The 26,566-nt window shown below is 41.7% G+C and overlaps 1 protein-coding gene and 1 long non-coding RNA gene across 2 annotated transcripts in view; one reads left to right on the top strand and one right to left on the bottom strand.

Annotated features, from left to right (window-relative positions):
• The window catches only part of LOC149982798 (uncharacterized), a 28,203-nt gene extending 9,049 nt beyond the window's left edge, over positions 1-19,154 (top strand). Inside the window, exon 2 of the long non-coding RNA XR_016496939.1 lies at positions 424-19,154. This is a non-coding gene — a long non-coding RNA (uncharacterized LOC149982798). The remainder of the gene's footprint in view (positions 1-423) is intronic.
• nr6a1a (nuclear receptor subfamily 6, group A, member 1a) overlaps positions 1-26,566 on the bottom strand; it is a 118,467-nt gene that overhangs the window by 75,062 nt on the left and 16,839 nt on the right. Inside the window, exon 2 of the mRNA XM_021605625.3 lies at positions 25,574-25,621. Coding sequence (XP_021461300.2) covers positions 25,574-25,621 — 48 coding nt within the window. The remainder of the gene's footprint in view (positions 1-25,573; positions 25,622-26,566) is intronic.

A 26,566-nucleotide genomic window follows, 5' to 3' on the forward strand; every position in this document is an offset into this window, starting at 1 on the left:
TGAATACCAGATGTGTGTGCCATAGAGTAGAAGAAATAACAAAAGCAAGAGAAGTGTCTAAAATCCCTGCTGCATGTTGCATAGTTAAGAGGAGCAGCCCAATTGGAGAGTCCGTTAATAAAACATGACTGTATGAGTCTCCAACCTCAAAGAGGATAACACAGTAAGACGCTGCGTTCCCTGTGCAGTGCAGAGCAGTGGCTGGGGTTAGGAGCAGGGTAGCGGGAACAGCCGTCAAACCACTAACAACGCTGCAGTGCAATGGTTTAGCCTGTAGAAGATTTTTCTACAACACTCGCTCAAATAACCTTCATGCTATCATCCCATTTCTCCAAGAAATTCTCTAAGGATTGATTTGCTTGCTGTATTGGATTGTATATTCACGCTCTTTCTTCTTCTCTGTCTGTTTCCCCCACATCACAGGTGACTGGGATGTGTGAGGAGGAGAGGTGTGTGAGGAGGAGAGGAGCGCGAGGAGGAGAGGAGTGTGAGGATGGAAGATGCTGGGGAGAGGGGAGCGCTGCTCTGGGCTCAGTGAGAGGTGAGAGTCTTGTTCGCAGCAGCAGAAGAGGAAGATGATAATAGAATTCACCACAGCTGCAGGAACGACTATTTTGGGAAACCTAACACCATGACTCTCCACTCCTCTCCTGCTGGCACCCTATCAACACCAGCATGGGTGATATCAAACTGGGCATCCACATTGTAATGAGCAGCCTTCTATATCTGCTGGGCTGGGAACAGCAGCCTATATTATGGGGTGTAGTGGTTGCTGATCTGAGGACATGAGAGTGACAACTAAAGGATGAGAACTTTCTGTTGGTGCCCTCGGTAAACATTCAACGCTGTCGGTGAGTTTGAGCATCTGTCCAAAACCATCGACCGTTAAATGTACCCTGTGGGCCACCGTTAAAGAGACACCCGGCAAGAAGAGAGATGAATACTTTCTCTAAATCTTCCCTGCTCCCGTGGTGAACAGAATCTTCAGTTACTTCCCATACTGCACTAGTTAAGAGGCCCAACTCTTAAGGCTGCAATAAACATTCATTGCTGTCGGTGGGTTTACATGAGAACAACTCACTGATCAATGAATGCAGACTGCGGTACAAACAACTCAAGGCCTTTATTTCAGCAGAGAGTGATGGAATAGAATGGATGACATGTACTGTGCCTTCAGGAAGTATTCATACCCCTTGATTTATTCCACATTTTGTTTTGTGTTACAGCCCGAAATCAAAATGGATTAAATATATTTTTTATTCTCATCCATCCATCCAATACCCCATAATGACAAAGTGAAAACATGTTTTTGTGAAAACACGTTTTTTAGAAATGTTTGCACATTTATTGAAAATGAAATTCAGAAATATCTTTGGCAGCAATTACAGCTGTGAGTCTTTGTGGGTAAGTCTCTAAGAGCTTTCCACACCTGGATTGTGCAACATCTGCTCATTTTTCCCTTCAAAAGTCTTCAAGCTCTGTCAAATTGGTTGTTGATCATTGCTAGACACCCATTTTCAGGTCTTGCCATAGATTTTCAAGTAGATTTAAGTCAAAACTATAACTCAGACACTCAGGAACATTCACTGTCTTCTTGGTAAGCAACTCCAGAGTAGATTTGGCCTTGTGTTTTAGGTTATTGTCCTGCTGAAAGGTGAATTAATCTCCCAGTGGCTGGTGGAAAGCAGACTGAACCAGGTTTTCTTCTAGGATTTTGGCTGTGCTTAGCTACAGTTTCTTTTTAATTAACGATTACAAGCCACCACTATGCTTCAAAACATGGAGAGTGGTACTCAGTAATGTGTGGTATTGGATTTGCCACAAACATAAAATGTTGTATTCAGGACAAAAAGTTCATTGCTTTGCCACATTTTTGCAGTATTACTTCAGTCCCTTGTTGCAAACAGGATGCATGATTTGGAATAATTTTTATTCTGTACAGGTTTCCTTCTTTTCACTCTGTCAATTAGGTTAGTATTGTGGAGTAACTACAATGTTGTTGATCCATCTTCAGTTTTCTCCTATCACAGCCGTTAAACTCTGTAACTCTGTAAAGTCACCATTTATAGAATAACTATGTTCAAAGTAATGACTCGGGATGAACGCTTATAACTATGCATTTTTTGTGTAGTACAGATCAGGGACCCATGATGAAATTCCGTTACCGCAATGCTGTTACTGAGTGTAAATCCACTTCACTTACTGTAGTTCAATAACAAAAAAAGTTTTTTCAAACTCAAGGTGTCATGTCATAGCTGACTCCCCATTCTTTCTGCAGACATCTTAAAACTGAGTTTAACATAAAAAACGAATTGGCGCCTTTTCCTAGACCATGTTGCTATGTGCATAATAGCAAAGTTACCCAGCATATGTGTGTTGAGAACAATGCAGTGGAGGCAGCAGAGGAGTTAGGAGATGAGAAAACAGCCCTTGCCTTAATTGTCTAAGAAAAGTGAGGAGAGAGGAAAATCCAACTTAATTAGGTCTATAATCAACATCCTAACTGTTAAGTGACTATTCCAAATCCAGTCTTGTTCCTTATATTTCTGCCTTAAATACACTGCCTTCTTCTCTCATCATTAACATATTATTGTTATTGTTGCATTCCAGGATGTAAGCAATAGGCATGCCCCTTTTAAGAAATTCAGGATTAAGGGCAGAGAGAACCCTTGGTTTACTAAGGAACTTACAAAAATCATAAGGGAGCGAAATGCTATGGAGGCTAAAGCAAGAGGGACTGGTTTGGCAGATGATTGGATGGCTTTTAAACATCTTCGAAATATGGATGTAGCTATGATCCGTAAATTGAAAGCAAACCACTACCTGAAATCTACTTCACAAAATTTAAATAATCCATCCAAATTTTGGCAAGTAGTGAAGGGTTTGGAGTGCAAAAACGATACATAGCTTCCCAAACAATTGTTGGTTGATACACAGATTGTAACTGAGAGAACCTCCACTCTGAAAGCCTTGAATACGCATTTTTTTTAGATGAATGCAGTTTATTTGAAAAGGTCAAAGTTATAATTGAGCCCCCTATGAATTTACCTGACACCCCTGTGCACTCCTTTACCAGGTTCTCCTTTTCATCCTTCTCTGTTTCAGAAGTGTGTAAAGCCCTGAAAGATATAGATTTTTTAAAATCCCCTGGTCCTGATGACCTAGACCCCACCTCCTACACTTAGCTACAGACATCATTGCTCCACCCTTAACATGTATTTTTAACCTCACGCTTGATGTTAAGGAAATCCCCAAGTTATGGAAGGTGGAGATCCTTCGCTACTTGACAACTATCGACCCATATCTAAAATGTATGTACTGTCAAAGGTACTGGAGTCCTTATTTAGTAGGCAGCTAAAGGTCTACTTCCAAGAAAACAACATCTTAAATGGAATGCAATCAGCTTTTAGGTCTGGCCACAGCACTGTTTCAGCAACATTGAACGTTTTAAATGACATCCACTGCGCTCTTGTTAAGACGTTACATTGTGTGTCTGTTTTTATTGATTTGTCGAAGGCTTTTGACACCATGGACCATGCTGTGTTAGTGCAAAGGTTAAAATGTTGTGAAATTACTCGTCATGCTCTAGTGTATAAATTACCTATCAAATCGGATGGTTGTCAATCTGAGTCCATAGAAGTGTGCTCAGGTGTTCCGCAAGGTTCTATTTTGGGCCCACTGTTGTTCATTTTGTATATCAACAACATTGGGGATCTTATTGAAACAGTGGATGTTCATTTTTATGCAGATGATACTGTTCTTTATTCAAGTGGTAGTAGTTTATCTTTAGCTTTTGAAAATACCCAAAGAGCATTTAACATCATACAACAGAATCTGTATGATTTAAAGTTGATTCTAAATTTGGGTAAAACAAAATGCATGGTATTTTCAAATGCCAGGCATGTTACAAATCATGTCATTGCTACATTGTCTGGACATACTATAGAGCAAGTTAAAGTGTTCAAATATTTGGGTGTGTGGGTTGATGATAAGGTGAGCTTCACTGTGCATGTAGAGAACTTGATAAGGAAGCTCAAGCTGAAAATAGGATTTTATTACCGGCATAAGGCTTGTTTTTCTTTTGAGGCCAGGAAGGAGCTGGTACGATGTACATTACTGTTGGTTTTAGATTTTAGTGATGTTATATATATGCAGGCCTCAGCCACTACCCCGAGAGCACTTTAATCAGTGTATCATGCAGCCCTCAGGTTCATTTCAAATCAGAAATGTCTAACGCATCATTGTGATCTCTACAGCGCTGTTGACTGGTCGTCATTGACCTTGCGTAGGCTTAAACACTGGTATACACTGATTTATAAGGCCATATTGGGTAAAATGCCATTTTATCTCTGTTATTTTTTAGTCAGGTCAGTAAATAAATATCAATTACGGTCCCATACTGATTTGCTTCTAACAGCACCAAAAATTAGAACAGGACATGGTAGAAATAGTTTTAGTTACTTAGCTCTGTGGTCCTGGAATTCTGTCATGAACATTTTAAAATGTGATGATCTAGTTTCGTTGGTGGAGTTTAAACACTTGATCGATGTATATATCATAGAAGAGTGTAATTGTTTTTAGGCCAGCTGTTTTTAGTCAAGACGTTTGTGTTTTTAATGTAAAATGTTTTTGTTGTACTGTATGTGTGTTTATAGTTGTGTTTAATGTTGTGTTAGTGTATGTAAGTTGTTTTGTCTGAAACATTGTTCCCTCTGCTGCTATTGGACCAGGTCTCTATTGGAAAAGAGATGTTATCTCAATGAGAAAAAACCTGTATAAGTAAAGGTCAAATAAAAAAATTAAAATAATAATAAATGTGCCTGGTTATATAGCCTACTTTAATAGCCTACTGATTCCATGAGCACCAAGCCTCACGCAACCACAATATGTCGGATAAACAATTTCACAAATTCAGCTGTTTATAATCTTTGCTATGATGTAATAAAGGCTTTTAAAAAATTGTCATTAGAACAGCCCCTCTGGTATTGCTTGGAATGTATTTGGTGTTGAGTTCAGGTGGGCCCTGGCACTTCAGCAAACAAAGGAAAGGAAGGGTGCTCAACAACAATGACAAAAGTTAAAAAGAAGTTGGAGCACTCAACAAAAGGCAGCGATTGATTTCTTATTGCTCACTTTAATCCATTGTACAGGATGCGGACAGGTGACTGACGCTTGACATCTTCCTCAGAGTGACCCGACCATTGCACTCAGCACTTAGCTATTTATAGCCTAATGCAGGGTGGGCAAACTTTTTGGTTCGAGGGCCACATCGGGATTTTGAAATTCAAAGGAGGGCACCATTTTTTGGGGGACCAATTGTTTGTTAAAATCCATTTGTGGGGGCCTCCCGAGTGACGCAGCTGTCTAAGGCACTACAGACCCGGGTTCGATCCCAGCCTGTGTCACAGCTGGCCGTGACTGGGAGACCCATGAGGCGGCGCATAATTGGCCCAGCGTTGTCCAGGTTAGGAGATGGTTTGGCAGGCCGAGATTTCCATGTCCCATCGCGTTCTACGACTCCTGTGGCAGGCCGGGAGCATGCACTCTGACACTGTTGCCAGGTGTACGGTGTTTCCTCTGACATATTGGTGCGGCTGGCTTCCGGGTTAAGCAGGCATTATGTCAAGAAGCAGTGTGGCTTGGTTGGGTCGTGTTTTGGAGGACGCACAGCTCTCGACCTTCGCCTCTCCCGAGTCCATAAGGGAGTTGCAGCGATGGGACAAGACTATAACTACCAATTGGATAGAGAAAATAAAAAAGCTGAGAAAGAAGCGTTAAAAAAAATAAATGTATTAAAATTGTCTCCGCGGGCCGGATTGAAGTGCGCGGCGGGGCGGATACAGCCCGTGGGCCGTACTTTTCCCCCCTTTGGCCTAGTGTCTCATTGTGAAACAACAATATAATCCAAGATGAATCAATCAATCCAAGATGGTGTTGCAGTAGGACGTGTGTATCTGTCGTTGTCTTATCCTGTGTCTTATCCCGTGTAAATAGCCAGTCTTTTTCGTATATATCTTAATCTCACTTTCTATCTACGAACTAAATATACTTTCCAGCAACCCGCCTCACCCAATGTGGTACGGATATGCTATTTTTATTCCTTATAACTGGAACTTCCATCAGGAGCACGCCAGCTAACTAGCTACTAGTCTTTGTTAGCCATGGCTAGCGGTCTTCGCCTTTTTCCCCGTCATCAGCCAGCCTTAGCTCGGACAACACCTGCCAGTCTGCACAGCGCGATATCAACCCAGAGCATATCAGACTGCTTCTCTCTGCCATAATACCGGATTCCTGCCGCTCTGGATCATTACACCGGATCATTGCAGATAGCTAGCTGCAAACGAGTGGCTACTGTTAGCTAACGCACCTGACCAAAATCAAGCACCAGCTAGCCTTGCGCTAGCCTCGAGCTAGGCCCATATACTAGCACATTCTTGGGCAACAATAGCTCCTTTGCCAATTGACCTGGACCCTTTATTGTCGACATGGAGCTCCGCCTATCCATCATGACTTGACTGCCGACGTGATCACCCGATGTGGTCTCAACAGGCTATTCTGTTACAATGTTGCTGAAGAACCATCTACTAGTCCAGGCCCGCTAGCTTTTCTGAACGCTGTGTCCCCTGCTCGCCTAGCGTAGTAGTGTTAAAGGCACCCTGACTCACCTATTGCTGCTCTTTTGACCCTATGATCACTCGGCTACAGAGCTGATGCCCCCTGGACTGTTTCAATAACATGGTACCTCATTTTGTTTACCTGTCAGCCCCAGCCTCGAGCTCAGATCCTGTATGTACCGAACTGACCCTACTGCTGTCTTGGCTAGTTCTTACTGTTTTATTTCACTGTAAAGCCCTCAGTCTCAATCAAAATGCCTTAGATAGCTCCTCTGTCCCAACCCACACACATGCGGAGAACTCACCTGGCTTAACTGTTGCCTCCAGAGACTAAACTTCTCTCATCGTCACTCAACACCTAGGTTTACCTCCACTGTACTCACATCCTACCATACCCTTGTTTGTACATAATGCATTGAATCTATTCTACCACGCCCAGAAATCTGCTCCTTTTATTCTCTATCCCCAACCCACTAGACGACCATTTCTTACAGCCTTTAGCTGTACCCTTATCCTACTCCTCCTCTGTTCCTCTGGTGATGTAGAGATTAACCCCGGCCCTGAGGCCCCAGTTCCACCCCTATTCCCCTGGCGCTATCATTTGTTAACTTCAAATCCTTGGTTTCATGCATGTTAACATCAGAAGCCTCCTCCCTAAATTTGTTTTATTCACTGCTTTAGCACACTCTGCCAACCCTGATGTCATAGCCGTGTCTGAATCCTGGCTACGGAAGCAAGCCAGTCATTCCGTAGCCAGGATGTCAAGCGTCAGTCATTTTCATCCCCAACTACAACATTTTCCGCCAAGATAGAACTGCCAAAGGGGGTGGAGTTGCAATCTACTGCAGAGATAGCCTGCAGAGTTCTGTCTTACTATCCAGGTCTGTGCCCAAACAGTTCGAGCTTGACCTAAGCTGGGATATGCTTAACACCCCGGCCGTCCTACAATCTAAGATAGATGCCCTCAATCTCACACAAATGATCAAGGAACCTACCAGATAAACCCTAAATCCGTAAACACGGGAACCTTCATTGATATCATCCTGACCAACCTGCCCTCTAAATACACCTCTGTCTTCAACCAGGATCTCAGCAATCACTACCTAATTGCATGCGTCCGTAATAGGTCCGCGGTCAAACGACCACCCCTCATCACTGTCAAACGCTCCCTAAAACAGTTCAGCGAGCAGGCCATTCTAATCAACCTGGCCCGGGTATCCTGGAAGGATATTGACCTCATTCCGTCAGTAGAGTATGCCTGGTAATTCTTTAGTGCTTTCCTCACCATCTTAAATAAGCATGCCCCGTTAAAAAACATTGAACTAAGAATAGATATAGCCCTTGGTTCACTCCAAACCTGACTGCCCTTGACCAGCACAAAAACAACATGTGGCGTTCTGCATTAGCATCAAATAGCCCCTGCGATATCCAACTTTTCAGGGAAGTTGCAGGCAGTTAGGAAAGCAAAGGCTAGCTTTTTCAAACAGAAATTTGCATCCTGTAGCACAAACTCCAAAAAGTTCTGGGACACTGTAAAGTCCAGGGAGAATAAGATCACCTCCTCCCAGCTGCCCACTGCACTGAGGCTAGGAAACACTGTCACCACCGATAAATCTACGATAATCGAGAATGTCAATAAGCATTTGTCTATGGCTGGCCATGCTTTCCACCTTGCTACCCCTACCTCAGTCAACAGCTCTGCACCCCCCACAGCAACTTGCCAAAGCCTCCCCAGCTTCTCCTTCACCCAAATCCAGATAGCTGATGTTCTGAAAAACCTGCAAAATCTGGACCCCTACAAATCAGCTGGACTAGACAATCTGGACCCTCTCTTTCTAAAATTATCCGCCGCAATTGTTGCAACCCCTATTACTAGCCTATTCAAACTCTCTTTCGTATCGTCTGAGATTCTACTTCTGGCCCTTCTTTGGACACTGTGTAAACAAACCTCCAGACGAGCTTCAATGCCATACAACACTCTTTCCGTGGCCTCCAACTGCTCTTAAAAGCAAGTAAAACTAAATGCATGCTCATCAAACGATTGCTGCCCGCACCCGCCCGCCCGTCCAGCATCACCACTCTGGACGGTACTGACTTAGAATATGTGGACAACTACAAATACCTAGGTGCCTGGTTAGACTGTAAACTCTCCTTCCAGACTCACATTAAGCATCTCCAATCCAAAATGAAATCTAGAATCGGCTTCCTATTTCGCAACAAAGCATCCTTCACTCATACTGCCAAACATACCCTTGTAAAACGGTTAATCCTACCAATCCTTGACTTCGGTGATGTCATTTACAAAATAACCTCCAACACTCTACTCAGCAAATTATCACAGTACCATCTGTTTTGTCACCAAAGCCCCATATACTACCCACCACTGCGACCTGTATGCTCTCGTTGGCTGGCCCTCGCTTCATATTCGTCGCCAAACCCACAGGCTCCAGGTCATCTATAAGTCTTTGCTAGGTAAAGCCCCGCCATATCTCATCTCACTGGTTACCATAGCAGCACTCACCCATAGCACGCGCTTCAGCAGGTATATTGCACTGGTCATCCCCAAAGCCAACACTTCCTTTGGCTGCCTTTACTTACAGTTCTCTGCTGCCAATGACTGCAACGAATTGCAAAAATCACTGAAGCTGGAGTCTTATATCTCCCTCACTAACTTTAAGCATCAGCTGTCAGAGCAGCTTACCAATCATCGCACCTGTACACAGCACATCTGTGTACAGGTGCATGTTTTTTGCTCCTTTGAACCCCAGTATCTCTACTTGTACATTCATCTTCTGCACATCTATCACTCCAGTGTTTAATTGCTAAATTGTCATTATTTCATCACTATGGCCTATTTATTGCCTTTCCTCCCTTATCTTAATACATTTGCACACACTGTATATAGACTTTTCTATTGTGTTATTGACTGTACGTTTGTTTATCCCATGTGTAACTCCGTGTTGTTTGTGTCCACTGCTTTGCTTTATCTTGGCCAGGTCGCAGTTGTAAATGAGAACTTGTTCTCAACTGGCCTACCTGGTCAAATAAAGGTGAATTATTTTTTCAAAATAACAAAATTAATATGATAATAAATTGTATGGGAAATTACAAATTATAGCGCAAAATAATTAGAGAAATCGTGTGTCTCGTTAATCAATAGGGCATGTCAAAATATACATAGGTGATATTTGGGTGTCTGTGAATCGTTTAGCCCCTTTGGATCCACAGTGTCTAAGGAATACTGCCATAATGCCTCTCTTTGTTTCAGTTTACATACAATCAGCTCCTCTTGATGAAATGTGGACATGTTCTATGGCTACAAAGCGCAGGGAGGAAGGTGTGCCATGGTTGGCTTCGATGCAGTGGCACACAAATAGCATAGCCTGTGTTTTTATTTCAAATTGCAGCCTTATGTTCTGCAATGCGAAGTTTCAATGTTTATTTTCACCAATATAAATAGCCCTGCATATGCATTTGAGTATTTGTGGTGCTACAATTAATGAAGCTTTGGATTTTGTATTCTTTACCTGTTCTCAGGTGGTAAAAAACTTTAGTATTGGTCGCGGTGTCACAATGTACACAGTGGCCACACTTGTAATTGCCATTGGTCGGGTCTGGGAGCCAGGTGTCACGCTTCTTGGGTCGATGCATGCTGTGTGTAACGAAATCGGCTAGATTGCGCTCACCGGCACAACCCATGTGCGACCGGCAAAAACAAGGATGTAGGGGCGTTTTGTCCTGGTTTCTATTAGTGCCAGTGAGTATGCTTTAACATTCAGTCTCTCTAGCACAAGTATAAGCCTGTTCAATGACACCCTTATCACACCCGCTTTGCAGGAACCTGGTGAGCATATCATTAACTTTAAACTAGAAATCAACATCTGTACTACAGTTATGTCAAAGTCTTAGTAATTGACCCACTGGTATGTTCCGCTTAAGGTGTACTGGGTGGTTACTGTCTGGGTGTAAAAGTGGATTCCTACTCCAACTTGTTTTCTTTATTTTTGTGTATTGTAAGATCCAAGAAGTCTACTTACTTCCAACTTCTCTCTGCTGTGAATTTGAGATTGGGGTCAGATAAATGAATATAAGAAATTAACTCTGATAGGAGAGCGTCAGTACCCTTCCATACCAATAGTTGTCGTCAATGTATCTTTTCCAAAGTGCGACATTCTGGATTTTTTTTTTTTTTTCTGGAAATCATAAATGAAGGTCTCCTCCCAGTGGTCCCATAAATACATTTACATAGATTTGAGCAAATCCAGCTCCCATCACTGTACGCAGAATCTGTTGGTAGAAACTGCCCGCATATTGGAAATCACTTGATGTGAGGGCTTTTTCAATGAGCGACAAAATAAAGTTAGACGGAGGTAAGATACCTTCCAGTCTAGTGTTGAGATAGTGAGAGAGCGCTTGTAGGCCTGTGTCATGTGGGATATTAGTGTAGAGAGACTGAACGTCAAGTGTAACCAAGATGCTTTCAGTGTGGCATCTATAGTTATTGATGATCTTAAGCACATCCCTGGTATCTCCTAAAAAGGCTGGCAATACTGGCCCAAATCAACATACTGAGACAGGGGTTCTATAGGGCTACTGTTACCTTACACTATGGGACGTAAAGGAGGTTTATCCACGCTTTTATGTATTTTCGGTAGGCCATAATAAACTGGACAGGCTGGGTGTGGCATAATGAGAAAGTCCTTCTCCGTTTCCGTTGTCAGTGTGGCATAATGAGAAAGTCCTTCTCCGTTTCCGTTGTCAGTGTGGCATAATGAGAAAGTCCTTCTCCGTTTCCCTCTGAAAGAGCGTTATCAATGAAGCATTCTATATCCTGTTTTATTCTACCTGTGGGGTTGGAACAGAGAGGGACATAGAACTTAGGGTCAGAAAGTTGAGCATAGACTCACTCCCTTATCAGCATTTGTCTTTCAGTTCCTTCAAAGCATTTTGTTCATCATTACTGAGACTAACTGCTTGTTTAGTGTGTTGCGGGCCAATTTAGCAAAATCCTGTTCTATCAGCCTACTGTAGGTGAGAACAGAGGTACTCAAATTAGCATAAGGCACATCAGAAATACCAGATGCATTATAGTTTCTAAACACTGCATTGCTATTACACAATGGTTGCCTATTAGCACAGAATAAATTATTTAAATGTAATTGGCGAACAAATCTGAAAGTGTCAACTTTTCATGCAAAAGGTAGCAAAGCCATCCTATTACAGGGTGAGAAAGAGTCCTTTATTCTGGTCTGATACTTGGGCATCCTGAGAGGCCCTGGTGATATGTTGATCACCCAAAGTTCTTGTTGCAGTTCCAACAGTACCTCCTCAGGTGGGCTGGGGGTGGATTTCCTCCCCCTCCAACCCAGGCGCGTCTTCCAGCGGGTTGCTGCTGGTTGCCTCGCACCCGATCATGGCCGGTTGTGATACAACCTGGATAGATGGTGCCATCTTGGTAGTCCCTTGTGTCTCATTCATATTTATTCCAAGCCTTTGTAGCTTGTGTCGCTTCTGTTCATTTTGGAACGCAGTGAGAGATGTGGATAGCTCATTGGAGAATGTGTTGTTTACACTGTTCCAAAATTGTCTGAAAATGTTTATTTGAATATAACCCTCCTTTTTCTTGATCTCCTTCTTATCGTTATTATTAGTATTATTATTATGATCATCATTTTAATAAGTAATGTAATTATCATTAGTATGCTCAGTAGCCTATAGCAGCCTTGTATAACCACCATCGATCTGTAGGCCAAAGAGGGCATCCTGTTAAGTCTTAATACAGTAACTTACTAAGTTCTATATTTAAATAATTACTGTTTACAGGCTACTGTATCAATCAATCATTCATTTGTTCATGTTACCACACAGCATAAGTCATTCATGATTTGAAATGCAATAAATATCAAAGCGAACCTTGAATAATGAGCATAAACAATAAATATCAAAGTGAACCTTGAATAATGAGCATAAACAATAAATATCAAAACGAACCTTGAATAATGAGCATAAACAATAAATATCAAAGCGAACCTTGAATAATGAGCATAAACAATAAATAAACCGTTCCATGTTGGCAATTGCATTCACAAATGGATGTGACTGTTTTTAGTCTTTGCTGTAAAGGCTTTCAACAGACTTTCTGGTACACTTATAATTGATTTAGTGTTTTTTACATTGTTCCAAACGATAAGGAAAATTATATTGTAATCTAACAGCACCTGTTCGGCACGCCGGCTTGCTCTTTAATTTCTTTTTCTTGATCTCCACTATTTTCCACAACAAGTCAAATGTATTCCCCATATCTGACTTCCCCTTAACCTCCTGACCAATCAAACATTCCCCTGTTTTTAGTTTATTTGTCAAGTCATCTGCATCCATTTTGCTGTCACGTGTTACGGTGTTCAGAGTTTTTTAACCAATTTACTAATGTGATTATGATATGCTATATGTCAGGCTCTATTGGTCACGTGCCCTGCGATACATACGTGTCAAGTAAAGAGAGCAAGGGTTGAGGGAATAGAAAATTATTTTCCTAAACAAATGAGGGCTTTCGGTAAGGTCATTTTTCAGTCAGAAATGGCTGTAATTGTGTTGCAGATTCAGCAACACAGACAGTAAAATAAACACTGTTGATGTTCTGTGGTGGTCGCTGCAGCAGGGAGGAGTGAGAGATAACGGGTGCTAGTCACAGTCACTCACCCGGCCCGGCACAACCAAATCAACTGCAGTCAAACTCCCTCCAGTCATCTTTGTGTCTTAATTATTTAATCAAACAGTGCACTTTAAGCATCAGACAAGCTCAGTGCATATCATTGATTTGATTAAAACACATAGACTTGTCATGACTTCTGCCGAAGTTGGTCCCTCTCCTTGTTCGGGCGGCATTCTGCAGTCAAACTCACGGACCTTCTAGCCATCGCTTATCCTCTTTTAATTTTCCTTTGGTTTTGTCTTGTATCACACCTGGTTCCAATCCCATTCATTTTATGTTGTGTATTTAACCCTTGGTTCCCCCTCATTGTCCTTGTCAGTGATTGTTTGTAAGCTATGTGCAAGATATGTTCTGGTGTGCGGCAGGTTTTGTACCCACTTGTATTATTTTGTATATTTTGGTTTTCAGAGTTTTTGAGCACTTATTAAACTGCTCCTTTTTATACCAAGTTTGATCTCCTGCACCTGAATTCCCTGCTACCAGCACGCACCCTTTTTATATTTGACCTTTATTTAACTAGGCAAGTCAGTTAAGAACAAATTCTTATTTTCAATGACGGCCTAGTGGGTTAACTGTCTGTTCAGGGGCAGAACGACAGATTTTGTACCTTGTCAGCTCGGGGGTTGCTACCTTCCGGTTACTAGTTCAACGCTCGAACCACTAGGCTACCCTGCCGCACCAGACTGTGTCTATATATGGAAAAATATGTTTTCAAATTTCAACCAATCGATTGGTCGAAAGAACAGATTACTCTTGGTCAACCAATATTTTTTTTTGTCGGGGACAGCCCTACTTCCAGTAAATGTGTTTTTGTAAAATGTTCAGTGTAAATTGTTAAAAGTTGTCCTTGTGCATAGAGCTGTATGGTTTGTTAAACTTTTCAATTAATGGTGTTTGTTTGTCATACTTTTTAAGTGACAGATCTCAGCACAAATCTTTTTCCATAGAATTGGCCAGTACTTCATCATTCATTTCATAATGATTAGAGCTTCTGTACTGAGAAGCTGAGGACCGTGAGACCCTATTTCACAGGATTGATTGTTTAGTTTTGTTCCTTTTTTAATGTAACCTTTATTTAAACCAGGAAGTTCCTTTTTTAATGTAACCTTTATTTAAAACAGGAAGTTCCTTTTTTAATGTAACCTTTATTTAAACCAGGAAGTTCCTTTTTTTAATGTAACCTTTATTTAAACCAGGAAGTTCCTTTTTTAATGTAACCTTTATTTAAACCAGGAAGTTCCTTTTTTAATGTAACCTTTATTTAAACCAGGAAGTTCCTTTTTTAATGTAACCTTTATTTAAACCAGGAAGTTCCTTTTTTAATGTAACCTTTATTTAAACCAGGAAGTTCTTTTTTTTAATGTAACCTTTATTTAAACCAGGAAGTTCCTTTTTTAATGTAACCTTTATTTAAACCAGGAAGTTCCTTTTTTTAATGTAACCTTTATTTAAACCAGAAAGTTCCTTTTTTAATGTAACCTTTATTTAAATAAATATATAAATATTTAAATAAAGGTTACATTAAAAAAAGGAACTTCCTGGTTTAAATAAAGGTTACATTAAAAAAAGGAACTTCCTGGTTTAAATAAAGGTTACATTAAAAAAAGGAACTTCCTGGTTTAAATAAAGGTTACATTAAAAAAAGGAACTTCCTGGTTTAAATAAAGGTTACATTAAAAAAAGGAACTTCCTGGTTTAAATAAAGGTTACATAAAAAAAAGGAACTTCCTGGTTTAAATAAAGGTTACATTAAAAAAAGGAACTTCCTGGTTTAAATAAAGGTTACATTAAAAAAAGGAACTTCCTGGTTTAAATAAAGGTTACATTAAAAAAGGAAATTCCTGGTTTAAATAAAGGTTACATTAAAAAAAGGAACTTCCTGGTTTAAACCAGGAAGTTCCTTTTTTAATGTAACCTTTATTTAAACCAGGAAGTTCCTTTGAGATAAATAATCTCTTTTTCAGAGACCAGTGGCCAAGAAGAGAGCCCCAGTATTAGAAGGCCGGCTGCAGCACTCACCAAACCGTTGGGAGTGTTCACGCTTTCATTATGCCAAAACAAAAGAGCCTGAAATAGAGTTTAAACTCAGCAAATTCACAGTGGCAAGAACAATCACAGGGCTGAAACAGAGCAACACTTTTCCACACATTTTTTCAGTTTCGGTTCAAGTCAACCTTCTCAAATAAAAAGTTAAACAATCAGCATGCTTAATTCTTGGAAAGTTAATTTCCCCTTTTCTTTCTGTAATTGGAGGAGACATATGGAAATAATATGCCAGTAATTGCCCTGTAAGGTTATGTTAACATGCTGGGAAATCTCAAACACATTGATGTTTTCCAGCCAGGCCAGACCCAATGCATATTTGATCATTTATTTACAGTGGGAAAATGTCTGGGGAACAATGGAAACCAGCCTGGGTTTCTCCTCTCTCAACTGGCTTTTAAAACACACAGCACACCACTATGGCAACTCTATAGTATATTATTTCAATCTGTCCACGTTTCATGTACCCTGATAACAGTGTGGCAAATTATTTATTGAAAATAAAATGCCTCTCACTGTATAAAAATATGGGATACACATTACACACACCAAAATGGCGCCGGAGAAGAAGGCAGACGTTTTACGTGTCCCCAACCAATTGTGTTTTTTGTTTGTTTATTTGCATTGTTTGTAACTTATTTTCTGCATAATGTTACCATCTCTTATGACCAACTTATAACTTCTGGACATCAGGACTGCGATTACTCACCATGGACTGGCAGAATCCTTTTTTTCCTTAACGAGTCTGACGACCCTGATGCAAACGATACACTGCTTTCTTGGGAACAGGCCCAGATTCCCGTGAATTGCGTGAAGAGGAAGCGGAGGAAAGGGGGTCAGAGGGCGAACTGCATCTGATAATAAAATTGATGACCTACGCACAAGATCAAACTACCAACGGGATATTCAAAACTGTAATATCTTATGTAATATCTTATGAGTCATGGCTGAACGACGACACTGTCAACATACAGCTGGCTGGTTATACGCTGTACCGGCAGGATAGAACAGCGGCGTCTGGTAAGGGGCGGCGGACTATGTATTTTTGTAAATAACAGCTGGTGCATGATATCTAAGCTATTGCACGCCTGATGTAGAGTATTTCCTGATAAGCTGTAGACCTCATTATTTACCTAGAGATTTTTCACCTGTATTTTTCGTAGCTGTTTACATACCACCACAGTCAGAGGCTGGCACTAAGACAGCATTGAATGAGCTGTATTCCGCCATAAGCAAACAAGAAAACGCTCACCCAGAGGCGGCGCTCCTAGTAGCTGGGGACTTTAATGCAGGGAAAGTTAAATCCGTTTGACCAAATTTCTATTAGCATGTTAAAAATGTGCAGCCAGAGGGGAAAAAACTCTGGATCACCTTTACTTCACTCACAGACACAAATACAAAGCTCTCCCTCGCCCTCCATTTGGCAAATCTGACCATAATTCTATCCTCCTGATTCCTGCTTACAAGCTAAAATTAAAGCGACTAGATCACTTTAAAAAGTGGTCAGATGAAGCTAACCTACAGGACTGTTTTGCTAGCACAGACTGGAATATGTCCCAGGATTCCTCCTATGGCATTGAGGAGTACACCACATTTATTTATTTTACTAGGCAAGTCAGTTAAGAACAAATCCTTATTTTCAATAATGGCCTAGGAACAGTGAGTTAACTGCCTGTTCAGGGGCAGAACAACAGATTTGAACAGCTCGGGGATTTGAACTTGCAACCTTCCAGTTACTAGTCCAACGCTCTAACCACTAGGCTACCCTGCCACTAATGACATCAGTCATTGGCTTCATCAATAAGTGCATCGATGATGTTGTCCCCACAGTGACCGTATGTACATATCCCAACCAGAAGCCATGGATTACAGGCAACATCCACACTGAGCTAAAGGCTAGAGCTGCCACTGCCGGAAGCTTATGAGAAATCCAGCAATGTCCTCCGACGACCCATTAAACAGGCAAAGCGTCAATACAGGACTAAAATCGAATCGTACTACACCGGCTTTGATGCTCATCGGATGTGGCAGTGCTTGCAAACCATTACAAACTACAAATGGAAGCACAGCAGAGAGCTACCCAGTGACACAAGCCTACCAGACGAGCTAAACTACTTCTATGCTCGCTTTGAGGCAAATAACATTGAAACATGCATGAGAGCACCAGCTGTTCCGGAAGACTGTGATCACGCTCTCCGCAGCCAATGTGAGTAAAACCTTTAAACAGGTCAACATTCCCCGGGCCGCAGGGCCAGATGGATTACCAGGACATGTACTGCAAGCATGTGCTGACCACCTGGCAAGTGTCTTCACTGACATTTTCAACCTCTCCCTGTCCGAGTCTGTAATACCAACATATTTTAAGCAGACCACCATAGTGATTGTACCCAAGAACACTAAGGTAACCAACCAAAATGACTATCGACCCGTAGCACTCGCATCTGTAGCCATGAAATGCTTTGAAAGGCTGGTCATGGTTCACATCAACACCATTATCCTAGAAACGCTAGATCCACTCCAATTTGCATACCGCCCAAACAGATCCGCAGATGATGCAATCTCTATTGCACTCCACACTGCCCTTTTCCACCTGGACAAAAGGAACACCTATGTGAGAATGCTATCCATTGACTACAGCTCAGCCTTCAACACCATAGTGCCCTCAAAGCTGCAACTGGATCCTAGACTTCCTGATGGGCCGCCCCCAGGTGGTAAGGGTAGGTAACAACACATCGGCCACGCTTATCCTCAACACAGGGGCCCCTCATGACTGCACAGCCAGGCATGACTCCAACACTATCATTAAGTTTACCGATGACACAACAGTGGTAGGCCTGATCACCGACAACAACGAGACAGCCTATAGGGAGGAGGTCAGAGACCTGGCCGTGGGGTGCCAGGACAACAACCTCTCCCTCAACGTGATCAAGACAAAGGAGATGATTGTAGACTACAGGAAAATGAGGACCGAGCACGCCCCCATTCTCATTGACGGGGCTGCAGTGGAGCAGGTTGAGAACTTCTAGTTCCTTGCTGTCCACATCACCAACAAACGTACATGGTTCAAGCACACCAAGGCAGTCGTGAAGAGGGTACGACAAAACCTATTCCCCCTCGGGAGACTGAAAAGATTTGGCAAGGGTCCTCAGATCCTCAAAGGGTTTTACAGCTGCACCATCGAGAGCATCCTGACAGGTTGCATCACTGCCTGGTATGGCAACTGCACGGCTTCCGACCGCAAGGCACTACAGAGGGTAGCGCAAACAGCCCAGTACATCACTGGGGCCAAGCTTCCTGCCATCCAGGACCTCTATACCAGGCGGTGTCAGAGGAAGTCCCTAAAAATTGTCAAAGACTCCAGCCACTGTTCTCTCTGCTACCGCACAGCAAGCGGTATCGGAGCGAGAGACTTTTAAACAGCTTCTACCCCCAAGCCATAAGACTCTTGAACACCTGATCAATTGGCTACCCAGACTATTTGCATTGCCCCTCCCCCTTACACCACTGCTACTCTCTGTTGTTAGTCACTTCAATAACTCTACCTACATGTACATATTACCTCAACTAACCGGTGCCCCCACACATTGACTCTGTACCGGTACCCCCTGTATATAGTCTCTATATTTTACTCCTGCTCTTTAATTACTTGTTGCTTTTATTTCTTATTCTTATCCATATTTTTTTTAACTGCATTGTTGGTCAGGGACTTGTAAGTAAGCATTTCACTGTAAGTTCTACGCCTGTTGTATTCCGCGCATGTGACTAATAAAATTTGATTTGAATTACAGTAAATTACTGTCATCAGAGGCTGGTGTACTGTAAGTAGAGTAGACTGTCTCTACTCAGAAGGGACAGTTTGTGACATACATTAGTCACCCACACAAAGGCCTGCCTGTTTATCCCGCTGGAGTTGGGCTTTGTCATCACACACAGTGAAGTTATAGGGACTGACACTGGAAACAGCATGACCCACTTCTGGTTGACCTGGAAACACTCCGCAGGCTTTACCCCCAGTCTCACGCCAAAGCAAGTGGCATCAAGCAGAGGTTAAACAAAATTGGGAATTAATCCAATCTGGGCTGATCAAAAGTTATTAAATGTGAAAATGAAGAGATGGAACAGAGGTCAGCACTCAGATGCTTTACACATTCACACCAAGACTGCTGAGTAAAATGGCTGGCACAAACATACATTACATTGACAAAGATACATTATTTCAATTACGGTGCACTTGTAAAAGACTTCCAACACAAAATGGCAGTATTTTAAAGATAACATGGGCTCAATGTGTGAGAGGAAAAATAGATGCTCAACTATCAAGTGCAAAACAAATCCCTCAAAAGTAAAGAAAGTGAAATTCACCTAGCTACATTTACTTTCACTTACTCTTTCTGTTCTTTAGCACACAGATTTCACATATGAATACCTCACTTCCAAATACACTGCTCACTGTAAATTAACTCCATTTCACGAAGGGATGTAATTCAAAGGAATAAAGGAAGGAATCAGAAACAACAGTAAGTGTTGGGCTGTATTCTGAAATGAACTAAAGATATGGAAATGAAAAACGTCTGTTCTTAAATTACTTTTAGAAAAGAACATCAAACTTTATCCCAGTTATGTGAGGACAAAGGAAAAACATGTTTTGGGACAGGGCCAAGTATTTCCATAAGAGTTTTGAGCTCACCAAGTCCAACCTACAACTTGGAGTCATAGATCCTGTGAAAACAATATTATGTGGTTACTACCCCCTTGTGGATAGAACTCCACATTACACATTGGTGGACAGACCGTGTAATGCACTAAAAACAATGCAATACAAATCAATAAAATTACGTGTTTTTTATGCCCACCTAAAAATATAATAGAAATTGTATTTTCCAATATCAAATAATGAGTCAAACAAATAGTATTATTACGTTATTAAATATATTTAGGCTGTTCCTGCACGGTGATGTCACATCAAACCATCGAGAGGTTGATGAGTGACAAAAGCCATCAACGTAACAATACAACCATGAAATGGACACACAACCCCAGTTGCAGCTCCGGAGGTAAGCAGAGCACCTTGCTCTGAGAGTAGAACAACAAGTCAGGTCTAAGCTGTAACACTAGGCCACATCCCACTTGCTGAACCCTCTCACTCATAATCCAACTAGTCACGCCAGTACTGGGGGCTGACATCACCATACAAACACAGGTATCCGTGGAAACCGCTGGGATGGCACAGTGAGCTGACAGAACATGCAGCTCAGATTAAGTGGAGACATAAATAGGTAGGTCTTACTTAAATGCACTGTCAGGATGGCACCTAAATCCTCAGGGACGCTGTCTCGCAGTCTTACAGCTAAGAACATCTGTCCCTGTGAGATTCAGGGATCTTTCATCTTTCCTCGTCTTCAGGGAGGACAACTACTTAAAGCCACTACTGATCCTACATAGCAATGTTTAATATTCTGCTTCTACTGCTATAAAATAAATTATACAATGTATTTCATCCTTATCATGAATATTGCCAAATGAAATACCTATCTGATCATTCATCTCTAAGCTATATTGGAGTAGCTACAGTGAGTGATAGTGTAATGATCAATGCGACCAACTGACAAATCAGTTGCACCCTTTCAAGGCAAAGTTAAACAATGAAAGTTCTCCTGGCCCAATTTCACTGTAATGAATGGACACCTGGTAATGATTGACCTTAGAACAGAGGGAGAAACTCTAAGCACCTGAAAACCTCCGAAATGGCTGAATCAGCAGTGATTGGTCAACTGTGTCCATTGGGCCGAGTACAGAGGGCGAGGGGGGTGGTGGTTTGGACCCATGGACAGAGGCAGGTCAGAGTAGAGGTGACCAGGGGGTGGAGCCATCCCTGCTGCTTTGAGTGACACGTGACCCATAGACAAGCTCATGGTTGTAAACACTTTCCCATCTGAAAGGAAAAAACACTTTTCCACCTTTTCAATAAAACGTCATTAACCATTCTTTATCTGCTCTAACAAATTGAGGCAATATGACTACACAATTCCACATATACAATAATTATCTACAAGAAAGCTTGACATCAACTATTACAGGTACACATAGATGACGACGGCAGCTTTTACAAGGAAATAGAGAGATCACAGATTCTAATTCTCTGGTGTTTTAGGGGACTGAGTGGTGGCAAGATTAGGACTTCATCTATTGCATAGTGTTGAAAACAGCTGTTGCAAACTCGGCTATTTGCCCCCTGACCTGTGTTTTGGTCCCTGAATGAGGGTATCTGGATTCCCATCACTGTCACAGCATTTACAAGCTCAGGGACAGGGAGCCCCACCCTCTACAGCCCCTTGACCCCCACATTACCCCTGCCTACTCCATGCATGAGGCATCCTGGGTGTTGAATAGGCCAAGGGAGAGTAGTGTTGTCCATGGGTACTCTCTGATCCTGCCTCCTCAAGTTTACAATCCAATCAGGTTTTGCCTCATAAAACCATGCCTCCTCCCATAGGGGGCAACAATGCCAGTCTTTCTCTGTGCACAGGTTTAATAGTTCCCCCAAGCTTCCTTCCAAGTATTACTGACTCCCACAGGTTTATAGAGGCCAGGACACAGAGGCTGCTGAGAAAGTATAGTCCACAGGAGAGCTGCAACAATAAGGTCAACGTGGAGTCACGGCGAGGTCAGAAGTTTCTGAACTGAGTTTAACCTCTGACCTCTAGATGGTGCCACCTGGCTCCACAGCCAGGACGAAGTGAAGGGAGCATCTCAAATGAACTTCACCTGAACCTGGACCTTAACATTGGACAAACCCCCCACCCCTGCCCCATGCCCCTTCCACCAGCCTGTTGCCCCACGGTGAGAGGAGAGAGGGCCTGCAACCACATTGTACCACAGTAGCCAACAAACACACAAACACAGTTTTAGGGGGGACTGAGAAATGCCTGACTATATCCCTTACAAAACTGGGCAGATGTTTAATTTACTGTATGTGTGTAAGTGTATGTGTGTAAGTGTATGTGTGTAAGTGTATGTGTGTAAGTGTATGTGTGTAAGTGTATGTGTGTAACATTTATCTGTTCAATGGACACATTGAGACTATTCTCTGCAAATATTCAATTCCATCCCATATCTTGCTGCATCTGAGACAGAGGCTGTACACAAACAGTGGCCATGTTGTGGGCCAGCTTCTGTTCTATTTTCAGTTGAACATGTCCCCCTGGTGGAGATGGAAGGAGTCACATGCTACATTGAAGACATGCTTATTATGCCAATCCAGTAATGGGAAAGGCAAGAGGAACAGCAAAACCTGTATCAATTATTTTCTCCTGAACTTGGAATGATTTTACATTTCAGGGGGAACTTGGATGCCGGCAAACTGAGATATTTGCACTAGTAAAAAAGGCCATATGAACCATAAAGATTTTAAAATTATTTTCTGCATGTTTTTTTCGTTTCATATAAATATATTTTTCTTCATTGTATTTTTTTTTTAACTCCATATACAAACTTATACATAGGAACAAAAATGTACAGAAGCACACAAACAATGACTACATCTCATCTTCCCAGACCCGCGTGCTCACACCCCCATCCCTATTGTTTTTCTTTGCCACCCATGCCATTTCAATATTTAAATCATAAATAATCATATTTTTCCATTGTGTTAATGATCGCGGATTGATTTCCAAGTTTTTGGAATATATATATTTATTTTTTTGTGCATTTAACTATATGTCGCAATTAAAATGCTTGGGTAGCAAGACTTAGGAAGATGTAAAACGCTCCTTTTTATTCTATGAATTGTATTTGTCCATAAAGTCTGTTATGACCGAGTATACTTTTTTAAAGAATGTCTTCGGTGGGGTAATTGGTATTACCAAAAATAAATACAGAAATTTAGCAGCCGTGCTATTCTAAAGAAGTAAGATTTATGGGAAGATCATTCAATTGAATTAGATCTGCTTTAATATTGTTAAGTAATGGAATCATCTTTATATATTTGTTGTTTGTTGTCACTTATTAACCATCCTAAGTATTTTATATTTTTTGTGGTCCAGTTAAAGGATTGCTATGAGTTATTTTATTTTTTCTATTGACATTATTTTAAAAATCCATGTAAATGTTACAGTTGAAGTTGGAAGTTTACATACACTTAGGTTGGAGTCATTAAAACTCGTTTCTCAACCACTCCACACATTTCTTGTTAAATAAACTATAGTTTGTGCATGACACAAGTCATTTTTCCAACAATTGTTTACAGACAGATTATTTCACTTATAATTCACTGTATCACAATTCCAGTGGGTCAGAAGTTTACATACACTAAGTTGACTGTGCCTTTAAACAGCTTGGAAAATTCCAGAAAATTATGTCATGGCTTTAAATGCTTCTGATAGGCCAGTTGACATAATTTGAGTCAATCGGAGGTGTACCTGTGGATGTATTTCAAGGCCTACCTTCAAACTCAGTGCTTCTTTGCTTGACATCATGGGACAATCAAAATAAATCTGGCAAGACCTCAGAAAATAAATTGTAGACCTCCAAGTCTGGTTCATCCTTGGGAGCAATTTCCAAACGCCTGAAGGTACCACATTCATCTGTACAAACAATAGTACACAAGTATAAACCCCATGGGACCACGCAGCCATCCTACCGCTCAGGAAGGAGACGCGTTCTGTCTCCTAGAGATGAACGCACTTTGGTGCGAAAAGTGCAAATCAATCCCAGAACAACAGCAAAGGACCTTGTGAAGATGCTGGAGGAAACAGATACAAAAGTATCTATATCCACAGTAAAACGAGTCCTATATTGACATAACCTGAAAGGCTGCTCAGCAAGGAAGAAGCCACTGCTCCAAAACCGCCATAAAAAAGCCAGACTACGATTTGCAACTGCACATGGGGACAAAGATCATACTTTATGGAGAAATGTCCTCTGGTCTGATGAAACAAAAATGTAACTGTTTGGCCATAATGACCATTGTTATGTTTGGAGGAAAAGGGGGAGGCTTGCAAGCCGAAGAACACCATCCCAACCGTGAAGCACGGGGGTGGCAGCATCATGTTGTGGGGGTGCTTTGCTGCAGGAGGGACTGGTGCACTTCACAAAATAGATGGCATCATGAGAGAGAAAAATTCTGTGGATATATTGAAGCAACATCTCAAGACATTAGTCAGGAAGTTAAAGCTTGGTCGCAAACGGGTCTTCCAAATGGACAATGTGCGAGCAAGGAGGCCTACAACCCTGACTCAGTTACACCAGCTCTGTCAGGAGGAATGGGCCAAAATTCACCCAACTTATTGTGGGAAGCTTGTGGAAGGCTACCCGAAACGTTTGATCCAAGTTAAACAATTTAAAGGCAATGCTACCAAAAACTAACTGAGTGTATGTAAACTTCTGACCCACTGGGAAGGTGATGAAAGAAATAAAAGCTGAAATAAATCATTCTCACTACTATTATTCTGACATTTTACGTTCTTAAAATAAAGTGGTGATCCTAACTGACCTAAGACAATGAATTTTTACTGGGATTAAATGTCAGGAATTGTGAAAAACAGAGTTTAACTGTATTTGGCTAAGGTGTATGTAAACTTCCGACTTCAACTGTAGGTCTAGTACAGTGTTGTTAAATCAGTCTTGTTAAATCCACGTATCCTAAACTATGGGTTACATTTAACACAATATTGACATTGATTAATGTTTATTCAGAAACTGGGGGAATAGTGGCATCCTGGCTAGGTAACTCCTTAAACCACGTGTCAAACTCATTCCTCGAAGGGCCGAGTGTCTGCGGGTTTTCGCTCCTCCCTTGTACTTCATTGATTAATTAAGGTTACTAATTAGTAAGGAACTCCCTTCACCTGGTTGTCTATGTCTTAATTGAAGGAAAAAAACAAAACCCTGCATACACTTGGCCCTCCATGGAACGAGTTTGACACCCCTGCCCTACACCGAGGACCAGTACATGTACTATTCTATCTCACCACTATAGAGCGTCATTGAGCCAATTTTACTGCCATCCCAACGTATTGCTGCTGGGTGAATGTTACAAACCTGACATTAGATGATGTGTGGAATTAATATCACCACTCACAATAAACTCCAAACTCAACTGAAAATTTACGGAAGAACAGGAAAATACATGAATGACTTTATCACTAATGATAGTGGTTAGACGTGTATTTGTCCTATCATGATGTTAAAATACAAGTAAACTCACCTACGACATCATTCTGTTCAACTTCCAAGGGATGGTCACCATAGAAGCCTGAAAAACAAAAGAGACGTGAAGACAGAAGGACAATCAGATATCACTAGATACACTATGCATACAAAAGTATGTGGACACCCCTTCAAATTAGTGGATTTGGCTATTTCAGCCACATCCGTTGCTGACAGGTGTATAAAATCGAGCACACAGCCATGCAATCTCCATAGACAAACATTGGCAGTAGAATGGCCTTACTGAAGAGCTCAGTGACTTTCAACATGGCACCGTCATAGGATGCCACCTTTTCAACAAGTCAGTTTGTCAAATTTCTGCCCTGCTGGAGCTATCCTGGTCTACTGTAAGTGCTGTTATTGTAAAGTGGAAACGTCTAGGAGCAACAATGGCTTAGCGGTGAAGTGGTAGGCCACACAAGCTCACAGAACGGGACCGCAGAGCGCTGAAGCGGTAGTGTGTAAAAATCATCTGTCCTCAGTTGCAACACTCACTACCGAGTTCCAAACTGCCTCTGGAAGCAACGTCAACACAAGAACTGTTCGTCGGGAGCTTCATGAAATGGGTTTCCATGGCCGAGCAGCGGCACACAAGCCTACGATCACCATGCGCAATGTTAAGCGTTGGCTGGAGTGGTGTAAAAGACGCCGCCATTGGACTCTGGAGAAGTGGAAACGCGTTCTCTGGAGTGATGAATTACGATTCCCCATCTGGCAGTCTGACGGACAAAGCTGGGTTTGGCGAACGGCAGGAGAACGCTCCCTGCCAAATACATAGTGCCAACTGTAAAGTTTGGTGGGAGAGGACTAATGGTCTGGGGCTGTTTTTCATGGTTCGGGCTAAGCCCCTTACTTCCAGTGAAGGGAAATCTTAACGCTACAGCATACAATTACATTCTAGACGATTCTGTGCTTCCAACTTTGTGGCAACAAAGGCCCTTTCCTGTTTCAGCATGACAATGCCCACGTGCACAAAGCGAGGTCCATACAG

The sequence above is a fragment of the Oncorhynchus mykiss genome, chromosome 6 (assembly GCF_057628025.1).
Source record: "Oncorhynchus mykiss isolate SJ-2025 chromosome 6, ASM5762802v1, whole genome shotgun sequence".
NCBI lineage: Eukaryota > Metazoa > Chordata > Actinopteri > Salmoniformes > Salmonidae > Oncorhynchus > Oncorhynchus mykiss.